This window comes from Phyllostomus hastatus, unplaced genomic scaffold (assembly GCF_019186645.2).
Source record: "Phyllostomus hastatus isolate PE091 unplaced genomic scaffold, TTU_PhHast_1.1 phas_contig_196, whole genome shotgun sequence".
Classification (NCBI taxonomy): Eukaryota; Metazoa; Chordata; class Mammalia; order Chiroptera; family Phyllostomidae; genus Phyllostomus; species Phyllostomus hastatus.
In genome coordinates this window covers 29,961,753-29,979,944 of record NW_025333709.1, presented here as the reverse complement: position 1 = coordinate 29,979,944, position 18,192 = coordinate 29,961,753, and the positions used below count along the sequence as shown (strand labels likewise).

The following is an 18,192-nucleotide window of genomic DNA, read 5'->3' as shown; positions in this document are numbered from 1 at the left end:
TCATGCCTGCCTCTCATATTGTAACAGAAGAGTAGCACACAGCAGGGACATTCTACCGGTTTAATATTAATGTGGCCCCAAAAAGATGAATTTAAAATATTTGATAGTGAACGTTGATTGTTAACCAGAATCCTCAATTTTAAAGTAGTCTAATTTACATTAGCAGAGTAATTGGTATTCCATTCTTTATTGTATCAAATATTCATATAGATAAATGTGCAAAAGTATATTTTCTAGTGGTTATCTTTTATAAACATACCTTTAGTTGTTGCCTTCTTTGCATTGCTTTTAGTCATAAGTAGTTATATGTTCATTATTCTATATCTTAAGAAAACAAAAGAGAATGCTAAATTAACAATAAGATTTAAAAATTTCCTTTTGTCTGTTGCTATATATAAAATAATTTTTAACAATGAGAAATCTTTGGAAGCAAATGAAATTAATGCTCATTTATAGCAATCAGTGCATCTTACAACCAACATAAAGAGTTTCTCCTAATAAAGTTGATTAGCTTCACTTTCGATATTCACAATTAAATCTCATCATATCACTGGTCATTTGAGAATTTTTTATAATAGCTAATATGAAGAAAAGGTTTGTCAATCAAATTGTGATTGAAATGGAATACTTTTCTGATTCTAAATAATAATAATTTAAGTAATGTTCTGCTTCTAAGTAAAAAGTTGAAGGTATAATGCTTAACACTTACTGAGCATTTAATACGTACTAGGCAGTATTTCAAGTGCTTTTCATGTAATTTCCTAAATCTGTGCGGTAGGTACCATATTACTTTCACTTTAGAGATGAGGAAGTTGTGGGATTGTGGCAGCAAGTGATGTAACAGTATCCAAGGATGGGGGTTGGCCAGTCGTTCCTAATTCCATAGCCCATGCTCTTAGCCCACTGGTCCATATTTTCTCTTGCAAGGCTAATCACTCAGTATTTTGTATTATTTCATAAATGCAAATGTCTGTAACAGTATTTGGTATTCTAGATCTTAATGGTATATGGGTTGCAATGAATTATTGCCAAGATTATTAATTCTTCCATCATTTTGTCAGTATTGTGTGAACCATTTATCGTCAAGTAATTTGATGTGTGCGTATAATTTTGAAGTTCTTAGAAGTATTAGTATGATTCTAATACTTTACTATTTTGTTTTAAGAGTATAAGGAATGGCCCAGGATTTCCATATTTATTATTATTTTTGAACTATCTGTACTTGCCATCTACCAAACATATATTCAATACTTACCATATACAGATGTACATACTTACGTATTTAAAACTGTTTAAGATGGAAGAAAAAAAGAGGGATAAGGACTTTTAGTTGTTCTGGACAAAGAATGTATTTGTTCTGAAATGATTGCAAGTACTTTAATAAATAAACTTATTTTAATTCTCTTTTGTTCTAAACAGAATAAAGATCCTAAAATGTCTCGAGTTGCACTGGAATCTTTGTACAGATTGTTGTGGGTTTATGTAATTAGAATAAAATGTGAAAGCAACACTGTAACTCAAAGGTGAGTGCCTTTGTTTCAAAGTGTACTTAAAATAAAATAGTGGTAAAAACTACCACGCTGATGGAATTTTAGGCAACATTACATATACCTTGTAGAGGAATATGAATTCTCCCAACGTATTATGAAGAATAGGAAACTAACTAGTTTGCTTATGTTCTGTTAATTTAATGATCTCATCATGACTAACTTCTTTTTCCCATAGCCGTCTCATGAGCATAGTGTCAGCACTTTTCCCAAAAGGTTCACGTAGTGTGGTTCCCCGCGATACGCCTCTCAATATATTTGTGAAGATCATCCAGTTCATTGCTCAGGTGAGTGTTTCACCTCATGATGCACGTGTCCGTGTTGGTTATAGGGGTGATGTGTTTTAGGAACTTGGAGTCTGAAATTGTGTTACACATCTGAAAGCATGATAACAAAACATTTATTACTATTCAGTGGTGGAAATAATAAATGTATGCTTTAAAAAGTGGAAAATGAAAGACACTGATGAGTTTTGTAAGTGTGTATGTGTGTGACGACATCAATTTAAATCATTGATCTGTACACTTGGAGAAGGAAAGGAGGCCCTCAGGTAGAAGAAGCACTTTTAGTTCATGAAGAGTCAGGAAGCTGTCTCATAACCCTACTGTTGGTACAATTACTAACTACCTCCTGAGTATCTTGAAAGATTTTTGAAAATTGTTTTCATAATCTATATTTCCTAGGTTCTTAGGTATAGATACTGGAATCCGCTGTAGATGATTGAACTCAAAGGGATTTTTTAAGGAATACCACTAACCCACAGAAACATTAATAGGCTGAACGATTAAGAGGAAACTATAGAATTGGGCTATCAAGGAAGCTGCTGCCTCCACCACAACCAAAGAGTTGCCAGATTAGGGAGTTACCACCAGTGCTTTGGACCCGCGCTGCTGCTGTGATCCTCACCAGTGAATAGATTTCTTCTCCCCTGCCCTCCTTCTCATGGTACCAATTCCCAAAGACTCACAAGAGTGTACCACTGGGCTGGATCTGAATCACATTCTAAAGCCTATTGTTATGAGGCATCCTGGGAAATACCATTTTAGCTTTCTAGACGCTGCATTAAGGGAGGTTTATTAGAAGGGGATTGAATAGTTGCTGAGTGAGCGGATTGAAGGTTTTAATCACATTCCCCCTTTTGGGTCATCAGCCATGCAGAAGCATAGGTGGGCTTACCTCCTCAGCTTAGGAAGATGTTTGATTTCAGTATGTTCATTGCGCTCTCTTTCAACTGAAAACATGACAGTTTAAATGGCCCATAAGTAAGTGAGTAAGTAAGGAATATTTAAATAAAATGAATATACTCCTGTTTACTGGAGCACAGAACTAGTGATAATTAGGTAAGTATCAATCTGTCCGTAAGATGAATGAAAACAAATTGTGCTTTAGGTCTAGTATTCAGGAAACTGTTGCCATTAGATTAGGGTGTAGCTCTGTACTCCTCCCCCGCCTGCCCCCACCAGGGGCGTACCCACTCCCTTGGATTAAACACTTCACACCAACACTCAACCATAACTATAAAACTCTGAAACATCAGTTAATCTTACTAGTTAATTTTTTTCTTGAGATTTCCTTCCTGGAGCCCATTCTTCCCAGTCTAGCCTCACTGCTGTCTAGGCTGGCTGCATACCTGCTGCCCTGGGACTGTCTCCCACCGCCATTCTGAGACTTCCTGCACTGAGATTCTGAGTGACTGTGGTGAATGAATACTTAAAACCTTTCCATTGGTTTGGGTATTAAATAATTTGATAATAGTAAAATGCTTATAATCATTTTTTTATTATTTAAAAATTTTTTCAGTTATAGTTGACATTCATTATTATATTAATTTCAGAGGTTATAATCTTATTCATAACATCTGAATAACTATAATAACATCTGTCATAACTATAATTTATGTGTATTTTTCTGTATACAACTACATTTATGAATTTCTTATGGGCGCAGACCTGTGTTGTTGCCATTATATGTATAATTCTTAGCATGACACCTAACTTGTAGTAGCAAATTAGAAGGATTCATTGTGGTTTTTTTTTTTTTCTAGGAACGTTTGGATTTTGCAATGAAAGAAATAATATTTGATCTTCTCAGTGTTGGAAAATCTGCTAAAACTTTCACCATTAATCCAGAGGTAAAATGAAAACTATGTAGTGATATACTGCCCTAAACTTGGGGTTTTTTGGTTTGTTGTTGTTGTTGTTGTTGTTTTTAGCACCAGTTCTGGAATCATAACTCTTAGGTTCAAACCTTTAGTTAGACGTTCTACTTCTTACTACAAGTGTGTTCTGAGACAAGTTATGTAACCTTTCTGATGGTATAAGAGTAGTTCTAAGCATGGTGGGAACAATCAAGAAAGGAAGTTTTTCAGGTGAGCCCGCTCAGCTGGCTTCTAGAAGCTGTTATGCGAGTTCCAGTGTCTCATAGAAATAATATAAATAATATAAACATTAGCTTTCATTAATAAATACTATTCATTCAATAATTACTGAGCATGTAAAACAGGTCAGGTACTATTTTAGGTATAAGAGACAAAACAGACAAAAATCATTTGCCCAGATGGAGGGTACAATAATGATTTTTAAGAAGACAAAAACAATGTTATCTTCTGCTTCTGTGGCTCTGTTTTTCACCAGTAAATTCTAATTCACTCTGTAGACATTCAGTTTTCAGATTGTTTTAAAATATTTTACAGACGCATTGCTCATCAGAATCCAGTAGCAGTTGAGAATGTATGAAGACTGTAGGTGCTGTCTTTCCTCCTGTGTCCTTCAACATAGCGGTGCTGGTCCTCCCCACAGTCAGACCCTGAGAGGCACATTTATGTGGTTAACAAACAGGACAGAAAGTTACTGAAGCTTCTCAGTTATAGGATTTTTAAGATAGGGTAGTATTTATTTTCAGATTTTTTAAAGGGAGTGTACATGAGTGTTTTATATATACTTCATGTGGTTTTCAGCAATGAAAGACATTTTCTTAAACATCCATTTTCAAAAGTATTTTCTCCATTGAGCATGTTTACTTCTAAAGTAGTTTTCTCCTCACTGAAACTCTCACACTAAGAATAGAAAAAGTCAATTGTGTTGTTTTGTTGTTTTTATTCATTTAGGCTTAATTAGGCATTATCTTCAATCTGTATTTTCTGTTCAGGGCTCTTTTTAAGCTTATGAGAGCTAGTTTAGTTAAAGACAGATAAAAGTATCCATCGATTCATTTAATCAAACACATGCACATAGCGAGAATCTGAAAGAAGGAGTAAGTGAGGGCAGCTTTGTGCAGCCCTCACAGTGGTGCATTGTGGACTTCCCCCATTCTTCAGGATGTCTGTCTTCCCTAACTGTGGGGCGTGGCCATCTGATGTGTAGACCAAGGGAGGGCACCGGTACTGTCATATTATCAAGACAAGTAAAGCTTACAAGCTTAATGTTCTTTAGGTAACAAAAGGTATATTAACAGAGGTTTTATTTTTCTCCCCATGTTCCAATGAACTGTCTTGCACACCCACTGGGATGCACTACCTGCTTTAGAGGCCACTGGTGTAGATCAGAGATAGCAGCAGCTTGGGCTGAGACAGCGTGGTGCAGCTGGAGGGAATATCCTTTACTGAGAGAAGAAACATTGAGAAGGGAGCGAGGTTGGGAGGGAAGTGCATTTGGTTTGAACACATCAAATCTGAGACATCTTTCCCACACCCAAGTAAGGATATAAAATGGATCTGAGGGAAAATCAGGCTTAAAATTAGTCAGTGGTCTGGTATGAGGGGTCATTGAAGTCATGGAAGTGCATGCAGTTGCTCTGGAGAGAGGATGTAATGATAGGAAAAGGCACCCCAGGAACTTGTCGAGAAGCAGTCTGATATTCAGTGTCAGATAAAGGAGGCCAGACCCGGAGTGCAGGTAGCGGTGACACAGCCAGCAGTGGCACAGATGCAGCAAACGAAAGAAGTTCTTTCAGGAAAGAATGAATACTTGACTGTGTCCCAGGCTGTTGAAAGCCACACAGGATGCAGGAAAAGTGCCCACTGTTTGGAGCAGTGTGGTCCCTAATGAGGGAGAGTCGTTTCACGGCAGTATTGTGGGAAGGGCTTATTAAGATAATTGCGTATAGTTAACAGAAATGAGGTATATGTAGTTGAAAGGAAAATGTTGAAGATGCAAGGAAGAGGATAATGGTATAATTTCCCCCAAATGTAAGATCAGATGGAATTCTAACAACTAGAAAGACCAGCACCCCCTTGACTCTCACAGGAGAGGAAGAAGAGGTGCAGATATTAGTGCGCTGGTGTGCATTGTAGTGAGAGTTTGAAGAAAGTTGGTGTTCTCTTTCTGTTGAGTAGGATACAACTCTTCTCCTTGGAGAGGGGAGGGAAGAGAGTTGGAGAGTTGAGGAGAGGAGGAAGAGGTTGGAATAGCTTTACAGAGAATAGGACAGCCAGTCGACCTCCGAAGGGAGTGGGTATGCATTTGGGAATTTGAAATTAAAGCAAACTTCACTGCCTGGACTGGTTAAAAAATGGTGAGCAGAAAGGTTAGTTTTTCTTCTGTCCTCCCTCCTCCTTCCTATTCCCTAGTGTTACTTGATGACGTGTTTTTAACATGAAAAAAAAATTTTGCTGAAACTCTGACTTCATTATTTTGAAACTTTTTTCTCTGAAGAGAATGAACATAGGCCTCCGAGTCTTCCTTGTAATAGCGGACAGTTTGCAGCAGAAAGATGGTGAGCCTCCAATGCCAACGACAGGAGTGATTCTTCCTTCAGGAAACACTCTTCGTGTGAAGAAAATTTTTCTTAATAAAACCTTGACCGATGAAGAAGCAAAAGTCATAGGTTAGTGGTAACTGGAATAAATAACGTGTTTTTTTGATACAGTTTAATGTTTTGTAAAAGTCTAAATTAAATCTCTCTATATATGTTATGTGTATATGTAAATATGTTTGTGTGTGTGTGTATTTGCCTATTACAGTTATTCCAGTATACAGTGTGATAAAAAATGAATACATTTTTTATAATATCTAAATGTCAGATTAAGTCTTTGGGTTAATTTTCATTTTCCTACACAATGCTATCTACTGCATTTTATTCTCCCTTCGAATTTTAGTTCTCTGCATAATTTTTACATGTTGTCAAATTTGCTAAAGCTGATCATCAAGAAGAGTATTTCACAGTCGAAACTCCTTTTGTAACAATGATAAACTAACATCTTTCAAAGATTAAGAGGCTTTTATTTTTACAGAAAGTAACTAACTATTCTTTATTTAATTTCTGACATTTTATAACTAAGTCTTTTTTTTCCCTGTAGGAATGTCAATTTACTATCCTCAAGTGAGAAGAGCATTAGACAGCATTCTCAGACACTTGGACAAAGAGGTCGGGAGGCCCATGTGCATGACTAGTGTGCAGATGTCTAATAAGGAGCCTGAAGACATGATCACGTATGCAGTACATTATTTCTTTTCATTGCTATTTCTGTTTTTGTGAAAGAGTATAGACAGTTGACTCTTGCTTACTCGCTTTGTTACTCTCTCTTCTGGACTTCTTCCGTATTGCCGTGTGCTATAGTTTTATGACAGTCACCCCTTCCATGTGCTGAGTTTTATTCTTTAAAGTGCTGTTGAACCTGGTATAGAAAGCGAAAGGGGTCCTGGATTCTTGGCCTAGTTTGCTGTCAGTGACCAAGGCCAATTCTGTGAGGGATAGATAAATCCTAGTTAGCCCAGATGTGTGTGGGCTAATTGGTTTATTAAGTCAAACAAATGCTTTTATTTCCAGGGCCCTGATAAACATACAGAAAACCTGAAAACCTCTTGGGAACCAGGGGTGCAGAGAGGAAGAATGTATGAGTAGTTTTTTTTAAAGCAGTACTTCATGGCAATAGCTTTCCCTCATTTGCTAAGAAGTACCTACATATTCCATGTAAGAGACAACATTTTTCAGATCTTAATATCTGCATTCTATGACTTAGATTACCAAATTGGAAATTGGATCTCTTAATTAATACACAGTTATTACACTAGTATATACTAGATCTCTAAGAGTTTCTCTGGTGTGGGGAAACGAACTTTCATTCGTTTCCCCACACCACTTTCCTCGTGTGTGTTGGTAACCCTCACCAGGCTCCTGCAGCTGCGTGCAGGCACTGCCAGCCATGGCAGTGTCAGCGGTCCTCCGTCGGCTGTTTCCTCTGCAGCCGCATCCATGTTCAATTTGAACTTCACTTCTGATGATAGCGCTTTTCCTTTGCTGCTCCACCAGCCATGACACAATTTGAAAACAGTGGTGTGATTCGTCTCTGATTATGAAGCACATATGTTAGGTACATCGTGATTGGTGGACCGAAGTGCTAGGAGGGAAGCTTGCTCATGCAGTTACTTATAGGTACTTATAGGTAATGTGTGGTGACTAAAAAGTGAGCCATGCCGGGATGGGTATCATTTAACTAAAATGTGGGGACTAAAAGTCATGCACATGGGAACCATGCAAAGAGGAGACTGACTATATAAAAACTCCCAAAGTTGGAAACAAGTCCATTGCCACTATAACAAATACTGGCCCAAAACATTTAAATCATCCAATTCTTTTATACATTAGAATTATTTTATTAGGCCACTGAAGGACACTTTGGGTAAAAGAAATTAACTAAAAGCCTCCCCTTAAAATATAGACCAAAATAAAAACCAGTATATTAAGATATTAGATATTTAAAATAATGAAACTATTGGGTAACTAGAAGAAAATACAATAAAATTAAATTGTAGGAAGCCCCTGAAGGGACCAGATGAATTTCAAAAATTGACACATTTTGTTACATAAAAACTTTAAGTGTGTATGTGTGTCTTGAAGTAAAACAAAGAGACAAGAACAGACTGTAGCAACAGTGGTATATGATAAAGTCTGTTTTCCAAGAACCTTGCTAATAAATGATATTACACTTAAAATTTTTTTGTTAATTTTATGGGTCCCAAAATAACCAATATTGGGTTATTTAATACCAATATAATTATTATTTAATAATTATTTACCAAAGACCTGAACAATGTGGCTCAGTTTGTTGGGCATCGTCCCGCAGAGCAAAACGTCACCAGTTCGATTCCTGGTCAGGACTCACATCTGGGTTTGGGGCCTGGTTCCCTGCTGGGGCACATGTAAGAGGCAACTAATCGATGTTTCTCTCTCCCATCGATGTTCTCTCTCTTCCCTCCCTGCACCTGTCTTTAAAAATAAATAAAATCTTTTAAAATATTATTATGTACTAAAGATGCACTATTAGTTAAATTATATTTAATTAAAATTTATTAATTTGAAGTAATTGTATTATAAGTAATTTACTTAATATTTATTATTTAAACCTTATAGTTCCTATGCTTATTTTATAATCACTGAGAAATCTTTTTTGCTTACTATGTTTCCCCTTGAATTATCTCTGGATTCTGTTGTTCATTTATAAACTGTTTATTATTTACTGAATTTGTATGTGCTCTTTCTGTAATACATTAAACTTTCCAGGGTGGGCTCCTATCTTCTGTAATTATTTTTGTAAGTTTGCTTTTATTTTCCAGCATGGTAATACACTTATTAAGACCTGTTTGATGTATTTTTCAGGGGGGAAAGAAAACCCAAAATTGATTTGTTTAGAACTTGTATTGCTGCTATTCCAAGGTTGATTCCTGACGGTATGAGCAGAACTGACCTCATTGAATTGTTAGCAAGGTAAATGAGAATTACTGTTTGCTATGTTGATTTTCATATCTCTTGATCCCTTTAAATTTCGAACCAGTTCTGTTATTGTTATCAGTAAAAGACTAGTGATAAAGACATTTAATCTGTTATTTGATTTACTTCTCAACTCCCATTTTGTCTTTTACGTTTTGTTAAACATGGTCTCCATACTCATTTTTAACTTTTAAAGTTCTTTTAGATTTCCCTACAAATCCTACTTTCAACTCCCTCACTTTCCATCTAAGTAATATTTCCTGGGATTTACATAATGCATTACTCCTTAACATACAGGCATTCTCAGTGTGCAGTTATACCCATTAGGCAACCAGTTTTTTAGTTAACCCTTATAATTATGTCTTTGGCACCTAGGGTGGTGACCAGGTCTCATTTTCCCTCTTTTCTTCTATGGCATTGCCCACAGGGTTGCAGTTTTTGTCTCTTTGCTGTGTTAGGCATGTCATAGATCTAAAAAAAGGAGTAAATAACATGAACCAAACTTAAATATTACCTTCCAAAATTAATTCAAAGTTGAAGAGATGGCTCGTTGAAAACCTGCTCTATTGATGTACTTAAGAAGTCTCCAGATAAGGGGTCAGATAGTAAGTATTTTAGGATTTGCAGGCCCTATGGTCTCTGTCACAGCTGCTCATCTCTACCTTTGTAGGTCCAAAGCAGCCATCCACAGCATGTAAGGGAGAGGCCATGACTACTCTCATAGGCACCCGCCCGAGTGAAACTGTTTTCTTCACTGGGCACAGATGGGGCATCTAGTGATCGGGCAAACATCTGAACAATGACGGACAGTTTACTTTGCTTCTGTCCCCTATGATGTTTATTTACCAGTTTACTTTAGCAGAAAGAAAGCTTCTAGTAGGGACGTCCGACCTTTTGGCATCTCTGGGCCACACTGGAAAAAGAGTTGTCTTGGACTACATGTTAGATACATTGTGACATGTAATCACAAAAAAATCTCATAATATTTTAAGTAAATTTACGATTTTGTGCTGGGCCATATTCATGGCCATTGTGGGCTACATGTGGCCCACGGGCCACAGGTTGGACACCTCTGCTAGAGCATAATCTATTCTGTCCCCTATTTCTCTCATTTGCAGTTGTGATGGCCACATCTTATTTGCTTAAAAATAAAGCAAGCAAACCAACAAATCAAAGACACATTATAAATTTGTAGACTTGTATGCCGTCTCTAAGGAAAGTTAGTTAGTTCCCCTGCCTTAAATTGGCCAGGCTACACTGTTGTTCTCATACCTCTATACGCTGAGTCACAGAGATAGGTGTAAGATGACATTTACACATTCGTGGGTTTGAGGGATGTTGAAAGAACCTTGAAAGTCAGCATCATGTAGTCAGTCAGTCACTGTCCTGTCCCACAGGACCTCCCTTGCTCAGAGACAGAATACTGGGCTAGAGACCCTTAACCTCACCTTGTATGATATTTCTGATGTGATTGTATCACTGCTGCCGCTTTGTGGCTCACTCCCAAGTCTGTCTAGCTGGAATACGCTTTCTCTTCAGTCTCCTTGTCACTGAAGGTTGGCTGAGTGAAGGCCAGACCTGAGTTCAGCAGGGTGAGGACTGCGATACCTTCTTGCACCTGAAGCACACAGCTTTTCTCCTCTGTCACTGAGGATAACTCCATCACCCCAGTTTCCCAAGCACGTCATTGTGGCACATTTGTAATCTTACCTACTTAGCATACTCACTCAGGCTGTTCTAACTCAGATGCATTTGTCTTGATGGTCAGTCACCAAACTAGTCCTCTTCAGCTTCCAGTCAGAAGCTTGTTCATGAGGCATTATGTGCTGCAGCTGTCCTTTCTGCTTCTAAGTCATTTTCTCTATGTCCTGTTAAACATCCTTTAACTCACATTATGTTCATGTCCCCGTATTGTTTGATGTTTTTAAAAGGCAATTTTGTATAGCCTCTCCTCTCATTTGTTTAGACTTAAACTGCCTTTAGGGGCTTATGTGTTAGTTTGACAAGTTTACTTTTTATTTTTTTCTAGGTACACTCCATTTATGATGTTACTACTAAATTTATTCTCATTCTCACCTTAAGAATTGTTTCTGTTAAATTGAGTCCATCTTTATTGGTTGTATTTCCTTTCTGACAATCAGTCATCTTATGTGTAACTCTTACCTCAGCAGCGGGAAAGGAGTGATTGACATGAGTCATGTTCTTCCCAGTGATAGTAAAAGACAAATGGGAGGGAGTGTTAAGATGTGATATGATTGAATGTAATTTTTGATTGATTGTGGGATAGCATGGTATTTTAAGAACTAAGATGTTTTTAAATATAATTCTGATGTATCAGTCTGTATTTTCTTAAGTACAGCATTTGCATATGATCAAAATCGTTCTGAATCATAGTGACAATGCTAACTAGTATTAATAGACTGATCTGTGAGTTTAAACAAATGATGAATATAGACCAGCGTCATAAAGGATTGCCACAAAAAGTGAACATTGGTTTGTACCTTCGTACTTCTTGCAAACAAATTAAGAGGACATGTTCACTAAGGTCTTAGTGTTAAGTTTCGGATGACGAAGCTCTCGGAAGGCCTGAGGTTTGCTGACAGAATCCCGTCCGTCTGCACAGGCTCACAGTCCACATGGACGAGGAGCTGCGCGCTCTGGCTTTCAACACTCTGCAGGCGCTGGTGCTGGACTTCCCGGACTGGCGGGAGGACGTTCTGTCGGGTTTCGTTTATTTCACTGTGCGTGAAGTGACTGATGTCCATCCCACACTTCTGGATAATGCCGTGAAGATGTTGGTACAATTAATAAATCAGTGGAAACAAGCAACCCAAATGCATAACAAAAACCAGGACTCACAGGTACCATGTTCTTTCGTATTGTCGCTTTGGGTGTGGTCAGTGTTAAATGACCAACAATGGTTATACATCAAACATTAAAAGTTTTGTTTGTTTTATTCACCCTCAAAGTGTTTATAATCCCTCAAACTGAGTTTTTCTTTAGTTCGTATGTGAAATATATAGTCTTTGTGTCTAACCTCTCTAGCCTCCTTCTTTTGATGACAATGGATTTTGAATGAGCATAGATAGTGGAGGCAATTCTAGCTCATATTTAGGTTATTTCCAATATATTTAAAGCTATAATAATAATAATAATAATAATAATAATAATAATAATAATAAAAACTGCTGTTGCCTTTCATTTGAGTTATTTGGTTGTTTTGCCCATCCCTGTTTCTCATATACAGAGTGTGTGCTCCTTAACCATTGAAGGTGCTCACATTACTGATCTGTGATAATGTGTAAGTCATAGAACCTTGGAGGTGTAGAGCTGGAGCATCTGAGCCAGTCCAGCTTCTCGACCTTTAATGAGCATAAAATCATCAGGAGCCTGAGCATCTATTTCCACCCAGTTCCGAGGTGATGCCGTGCTGCTGGTCCTCAGTTTGAGTACGAAGGGTGCAATCCAGTCGCCTCAGAGTCCACAGAGAAATGTTAGGCCAAACGTGCTTTACAGTGTCAGCTCCAAAGCTACAAAGTAGCCAGTGAATGATAGAAGTTAGGTACAGAATTCCTGTTTGGATTGCTAATTAAATGTTTTTTTTTTCTACTATGTACACTGTTACATTTTTATGAATTAAATACTATTTAAATTGCTTGAGCTAAGGCAGGCCTGTAGCCATAATTTCTGTGATTTACTTTACTCTTAACTGTTTTACTAGAATGTCTGTATGCACTTTTAAATTTCATTTTTAACCTCTGCTTATTTCTCAAGCATGGTGGCGCTAACGGAGGTTCTCACCCCCAGCCCCTGGAAAGGGGCCCCTGCTCCAGCGTGTTCCATGTGGTGGAAGGGTTTGCGCTCGTCATTCTCTGCAGCAGCCGACCCGCCACCAGGAGGTTAGCCGTCAGTGTCCTTAGAGAAATACGGGCGTTATTTGCACTTTTGGAGATACCTAAGGTATGATTTAGATATTTCGTTTACTTACCTAGTGGAAACACTAAAAAACTGCCTTTTTGTCCATCTTAATTACATTTCTGTTACAACCATGCAGTATGACCTACCTTATAACAAAGTTTGTTGATGGAGTCTGAACTAACCCACTTGCCTTCCATTCCATTTGTAGCCAGTAGTGCTGTAGTCCATTTTTAATGTTTAAGTTTGGCTACTTTTCTTAAACATTCTTAATTTTTTGAGACATGTGATGTATTTTTTTATAGGGTGATGATGAATTGGCCATAGATGTGATGGACAGGCTGAGCCCGTCCATTCTTGAGAGCTTCATACACCTCACTGGGGCCGACCAGGTAACGGGAATGATTCCTGTAGCTGTGATACAACGCAGTGCAATGACCGTGGTGGCCAAAAGCCATCCAGTCTTGCTTTGGCACTGAAGTCATGTATGTACAGGACTTTCCTTTACAAATGTAATGCATTAGAAGGTATTTTTGAAAACTATTTTAAAAATTAAAACTACTTTTTAGGAAGTAGCACACATTAAAAAAAAAAAGTGGCACTGGTTTATTTCTGTGGCTAGTGTACTGTCCCTTAGCAGTTAAAATATTTTATCTTTGTAAAATCCCAGTCTTTCTGATCTAACAAGTTTCTCTTAAATCTACTGTTACTATTGACTGCTTTTTGCTATTTATTATGCCATGTAATATTTTTGACTTATATACTGGTTAAAATACTGTGGAAACTTTTTGTTGAAATCTGGAGTAAAAAAATTGCACTCTGCCCTCAGTAAGTGTATTTTTTTTTACTTTGCCACATAAAATTAAGTGCAAGGGAGCAAATATGTAGTATTTTATGTTAGAGTCTTAATTTGACTCATTAAAATGAAGAAAAATGCTTCATTTTTTACATTACTAAGAAAACTTATGCAAACTTCCTTAGTTGGGTTTGAACCAAAAAATAATGTCATATATCAAGATTTCGAGATAGATGTAAGAGTAACTATTAAACTTTACTACTTGAAAATTTTTTCTTCCTTTTTAAGAATATATGGACTAGAAGTTTATATGCTTTTCGCATAACACTTGGCTCTTACAACTCACAAATTATGCATAACCAAAGGAAATAAGGAGAAAACTTTATAAACCCAAGAGATGATTATAAGTCTGTACAATTTAAGGAATTCTGCTTTAGATGATTAACCTGAATTAGGCCAACAAAAAGAGTAATTGATGACTCTCTTCTAGTGCTGATGAAAGCAGTGCCTTGGTCTTAGTGGGTGCTTTATAAATATCAGTTGATGATCGAGTGAATTTAGCATCTGTCCAGTTTAAGACTCCATTTGTTTTTGTTATTTGAATGGCATATAATTTACCTTCATGTTTACATGAAGGTAAATCTTTTCAGTATAAGAGCTCAGAATGTCATTGAGCAAATATGTATGCATGTGTACCTCTGGAGAGGAGTCCATTTTCCAGTCTGTTCTTCTTATACATATACAGGGCACATCAGCATGACAGTTAGTAGTTCATTTATGAGTTCTCTGGCTGCTTCTGTGCACCCATGGAAATTGCATATTCATGTATGAATTACATAAGTAATGGTTCTTAACTTTTTTGGTTTATAGATCTTTTTGAGACTAATGAAAGATATGGAATCTCTCTCCAGAAAAACACATGTATGCACATGCAACAAAAAACCTTAAACGCAATTTCATGAATTCACTACTCTCTTAACACCATCTTAGGCCTCATATTAACCTGTTTTAGAACCTCTGTTCTTGAAACTACCAGCAGGCCATTTACAGTTTAAAGCAGTTCATATGGCAGAACTTCAAAAGTCATGAAGTGTGCAGTAATCCATTCTTTTTTCTCTACATAGACTACTTTGCTGTATTGCCCCAGCTCGATAGATCTACAAACATTAGCAGAATGGAATTCTTCTCCAATTAGCCACCAGTTTGATGTGATTAGTCCATCACATATATGGATTTTTGCACATGTGACTCAAGGCCAAGACCCATGGATTATAAGTCTCTCCAGTTTTTTAAAGCAAGAAAACCTTCCAAAACACTGTTCTACCGCTGTGAGCTATGCTTGGATGTTTGCATACACAAGACTTCAGTTGTTGTCCCCACAGGTTGATATAAAGTAAGTTATTTCCCTAGTGTAAATGTAAAAATGTATAGACCATCAGCTTTCATAATGTATGTATTTGAAAAGTTATATGAATCAGAAATCCCATAAATAACTATGATTTATGGATGTATTAAGAAGGAAGATGGAAGTTATGAAGAATGTGGGTTCATAATCCCCTTCATCCTTTTCATGTAATTGAATCTCACCAAATTATAATTGTCAGTTTACTTAATTACACAATGCTTGGTATCTAATATGAGTCCAGTCCAGCTGTTTTGAATGAAAGACTTATGAGGGAAGGATCTGAAGGTGAGCGTGGCTGTGGATGTAGATAACTTCGTAGATGAAGAGTGGAAGTAAGGAGAAGCCAACCTTAGTGACCTTAGTGTTCCTGTTGGCATTACAAGGAATGCCATCTGTTGGTGGGGATTAGTGATGGAATGGAATTGGGTTGTAGTTTTGAGGATAATAGGAAAGATTTAGATTAACTGATACTTAATGGAGTTTGACCACAGTCATCATAATCTGCAGTTAATTTCTTCTTGCTCTTCAATATAGAAGAGAATTTTTGAACCTAAGTTTGAATTGCTGATTACACCTTTTCCGGGAGGCCACTGATCAGAGTGCATGGAATGCATCCTCTCAGGGTATAACCTGCCCACATAAACCCAGCAAAGGCTCTCTAAACCTGGCTCCGGTCTGTACTTTCCCCTTTTCCTTTATGTCAGTGATTTCTGCATACTTTTAGGTTGGAACCAAAACGAGCCTTTCAGAGTTCACTCAGTGTGCTCTACAGTGTCCTTCCTATGAGCTTTGGTTCACATGAACCTGGAACGCCCGCCTTCTGTCTGCGCTAGCCCCTGCCTGTCCATGTCTAACACGCCTCAGCTTCCACCGCATTTTCAAAGCCTTTGCTTACATCGCCAACCCAGAGCAATTGTTCCTTCCTTTGAATTTGAATATATATGTCTTTGGTGTTTTTGTGTGTACATGCTAATTATGTGTCTCATAGATTCTCAGGTATTATTTATTGGTGTTTTTTTTAAATGAAGATGGACACTTTTCACCTTGGATAACATTTTTTACCTTATCTTATTTGAGTCTCCCCTAATAACGTATTTTAAATTATTAGGCCCTCTCCTGCCACCACCTCCTGTCTCCCTTTTTGCTCTCCTTTTCTTCATGAAACTCAGCACCATCCTACATTGTTGTGTCTCGTTATCATATATCTCCCCCATCAAATACAATGGTTATGGTCTTTTTTCAGGTTTTTGTTGTTTTTGTTTTTTACTGCTGTCAGAGTGCTCTGAGCATTTTCTAACATACTGACACCTGCTGAGGAGTTAATAAAGTTGTGCATGTATATTACTTGTCTTAATACATTATAAATCTATTTAAGACAGAGACTACCTATTAGTATTTTACATGTTTTTGTTTTGCTTAGAGTTAATCCCAATAGAATTTGGTATTTGGAAAGATTTATGGAACTGTTCCAAAATGTTTTATTGGTCTGACCTTTAAAGACAGAAATTTGACAGAAGCTTTAAAAATGTGGATATTCTGCCCTGGCTCTAGATTAAGTGCCAGCCCGTGAACCAAAGGGTCACTGGTTCAATTTCTAGTCTAGGGCACATGCCTGGGTTGCAGGCCAGGTCCCCAGTGTGGGACGTGCAAGAGGCAACCACACATTGATGTTTCTCTCCCTCTCTCTCTCCCTCTCCCTCTCCCTCTCTCTCTCTCTCTCTCTCTCCATCTCCATCTCTCCCCCCCTGTCCTTCCTCCCCTTCCCCTCTCTAAACATTAATAAACAACTTCTTTTAATGTAGATATTCTTTTGACTTTGCAATTCCATTTTCAGGAATTGACCCTAGAAAATAATTAAATTTTTATTCTAATTAAATATATATCCAGATATATTTCATTGTATATAAGAGGGAAAAGTTACTATTAACTAAAATGTCTAACAAAGTTTGGCTATATATGTCATGATAATTTCTGTAATGATATAGCATACAGTAATCACAGATGATCATGGAAGTATGTTAATTTACAAGGAAGATGTTTAAAATACATGTTAAACAGCTATAGAACAAAAGAAACAACTGTTCAACTTTTATAAGTTAAAAGATATGTTCATGCATTTGTGTACATGTATATGAATTACATGGGTAGAAAAGATACAGTGTGGAATTAAAGGTGATTTTCATTTTTTTTTCTACATTGAACACATATAATAAGTTCTAAAATATGGCCCAATAAGGTATTAACTTTGGTTATAGAAATAATAAAATGTGTTAAAATGATTCTGAAATATGTTTAATTTTCAGTCTACTATTTCATTTATGTATATCTTACATTATTTCACGAAGATAAGAATAAAAACTTCATGCTAACCATCTCTCTGAAACTGATAGAAATTTAACATTAGTTTAACAAAATTTCAGAACACGTTGCATTACCTGTATCTACCTGTTGCTTTTGTCTCCGTTTTCGCTAGTAGCCCCATCAACGCCAAGAAGGTGAACGCCACCACCAGCAGTGACTCCTACATCGGCCTGTGGAGGAACTACCTGCTGCTGTGCTGCAGCGCGGCCACGTCCGCAGCGGCGGCGGCCTCGGCGTCGGCGGGCTCCGTGAGGTGCTCTCCCCCCGAGACGCTGGCCTCTACCCCGGACAGCGGCTACAGCATCGATTCTAAAGTACGTTTTCCAGATCCCCCACTGCACTGGGATGGGGCCACAGAAGTGATGTTTCAGAATTTCTTTTCCAGGATATTAAAAGAATTTGGCTGAAAAGTGTATTCGTTACTTGCACTGGTAATGAAAAAGAAGAGTTAAAGAAATCCC

General features: G+C 37.4%; 1 protein-coding gene across 13 annotated transcripts in view; it reads left to right on the top strand.

Moving 5' to 3' along the window:
• FRYL (FRY like transcription coactivator) overlaps positions 1-18,192 on the top strand; it is a 240,210-nt gene that overhangs the window by 142,790 nt on the left and 79,228 nt on the right. For 12 of the 13 annotated variants that reach the window (XR_006785141.1, XM_045833907.1, XM_045833905.1 and 9 more), the window contains 11 exons: positions 1,420-1,523; positions 1,726-1,834; positions 3,592-3,678; positions 6,200-6,371; positions 6,844-6,976; positions 9,144-9,251; positions 11,878-12,115; positions 13,029-13,214; positions 13,475-13,561; positions 15,090-15,358; positions 17,844-18,045. Coding sequence is in view for 12 of the 13 variants with exons in the window: in XM_045833907.1 (XP_045689863.1) it covers positions 1,420-1,523; positions 1,726-1,834; positions 3,592-3,678; positions 6,200-6,371; positions 6,844-6,976; positions 9,144-9,251; positions 11,878-12,115; positions 13,029-13,214; positions 13,475-13,561; positions 15,090-15,358; positions 17,844-18,045 (1,695 nt within the window). In the remaining variant the exon portion in view is untranslated. The remainder of the gene's footprint in view (positions 1-1,419; positions 1,524-1,725; positions 1,835-3,591; positions 3,679-6,199; positions 6,372-6,843; positions 6,977-9,143; positions 9,252-11,877; positions 12,116-13,028; positions 13,215-13,474; positions 13,562-15,089; positions 15,359-17,843; positions 18,046-18,192) is intronic. The other variant, XM_045833898.1, reaches the window with a different exon arrangement.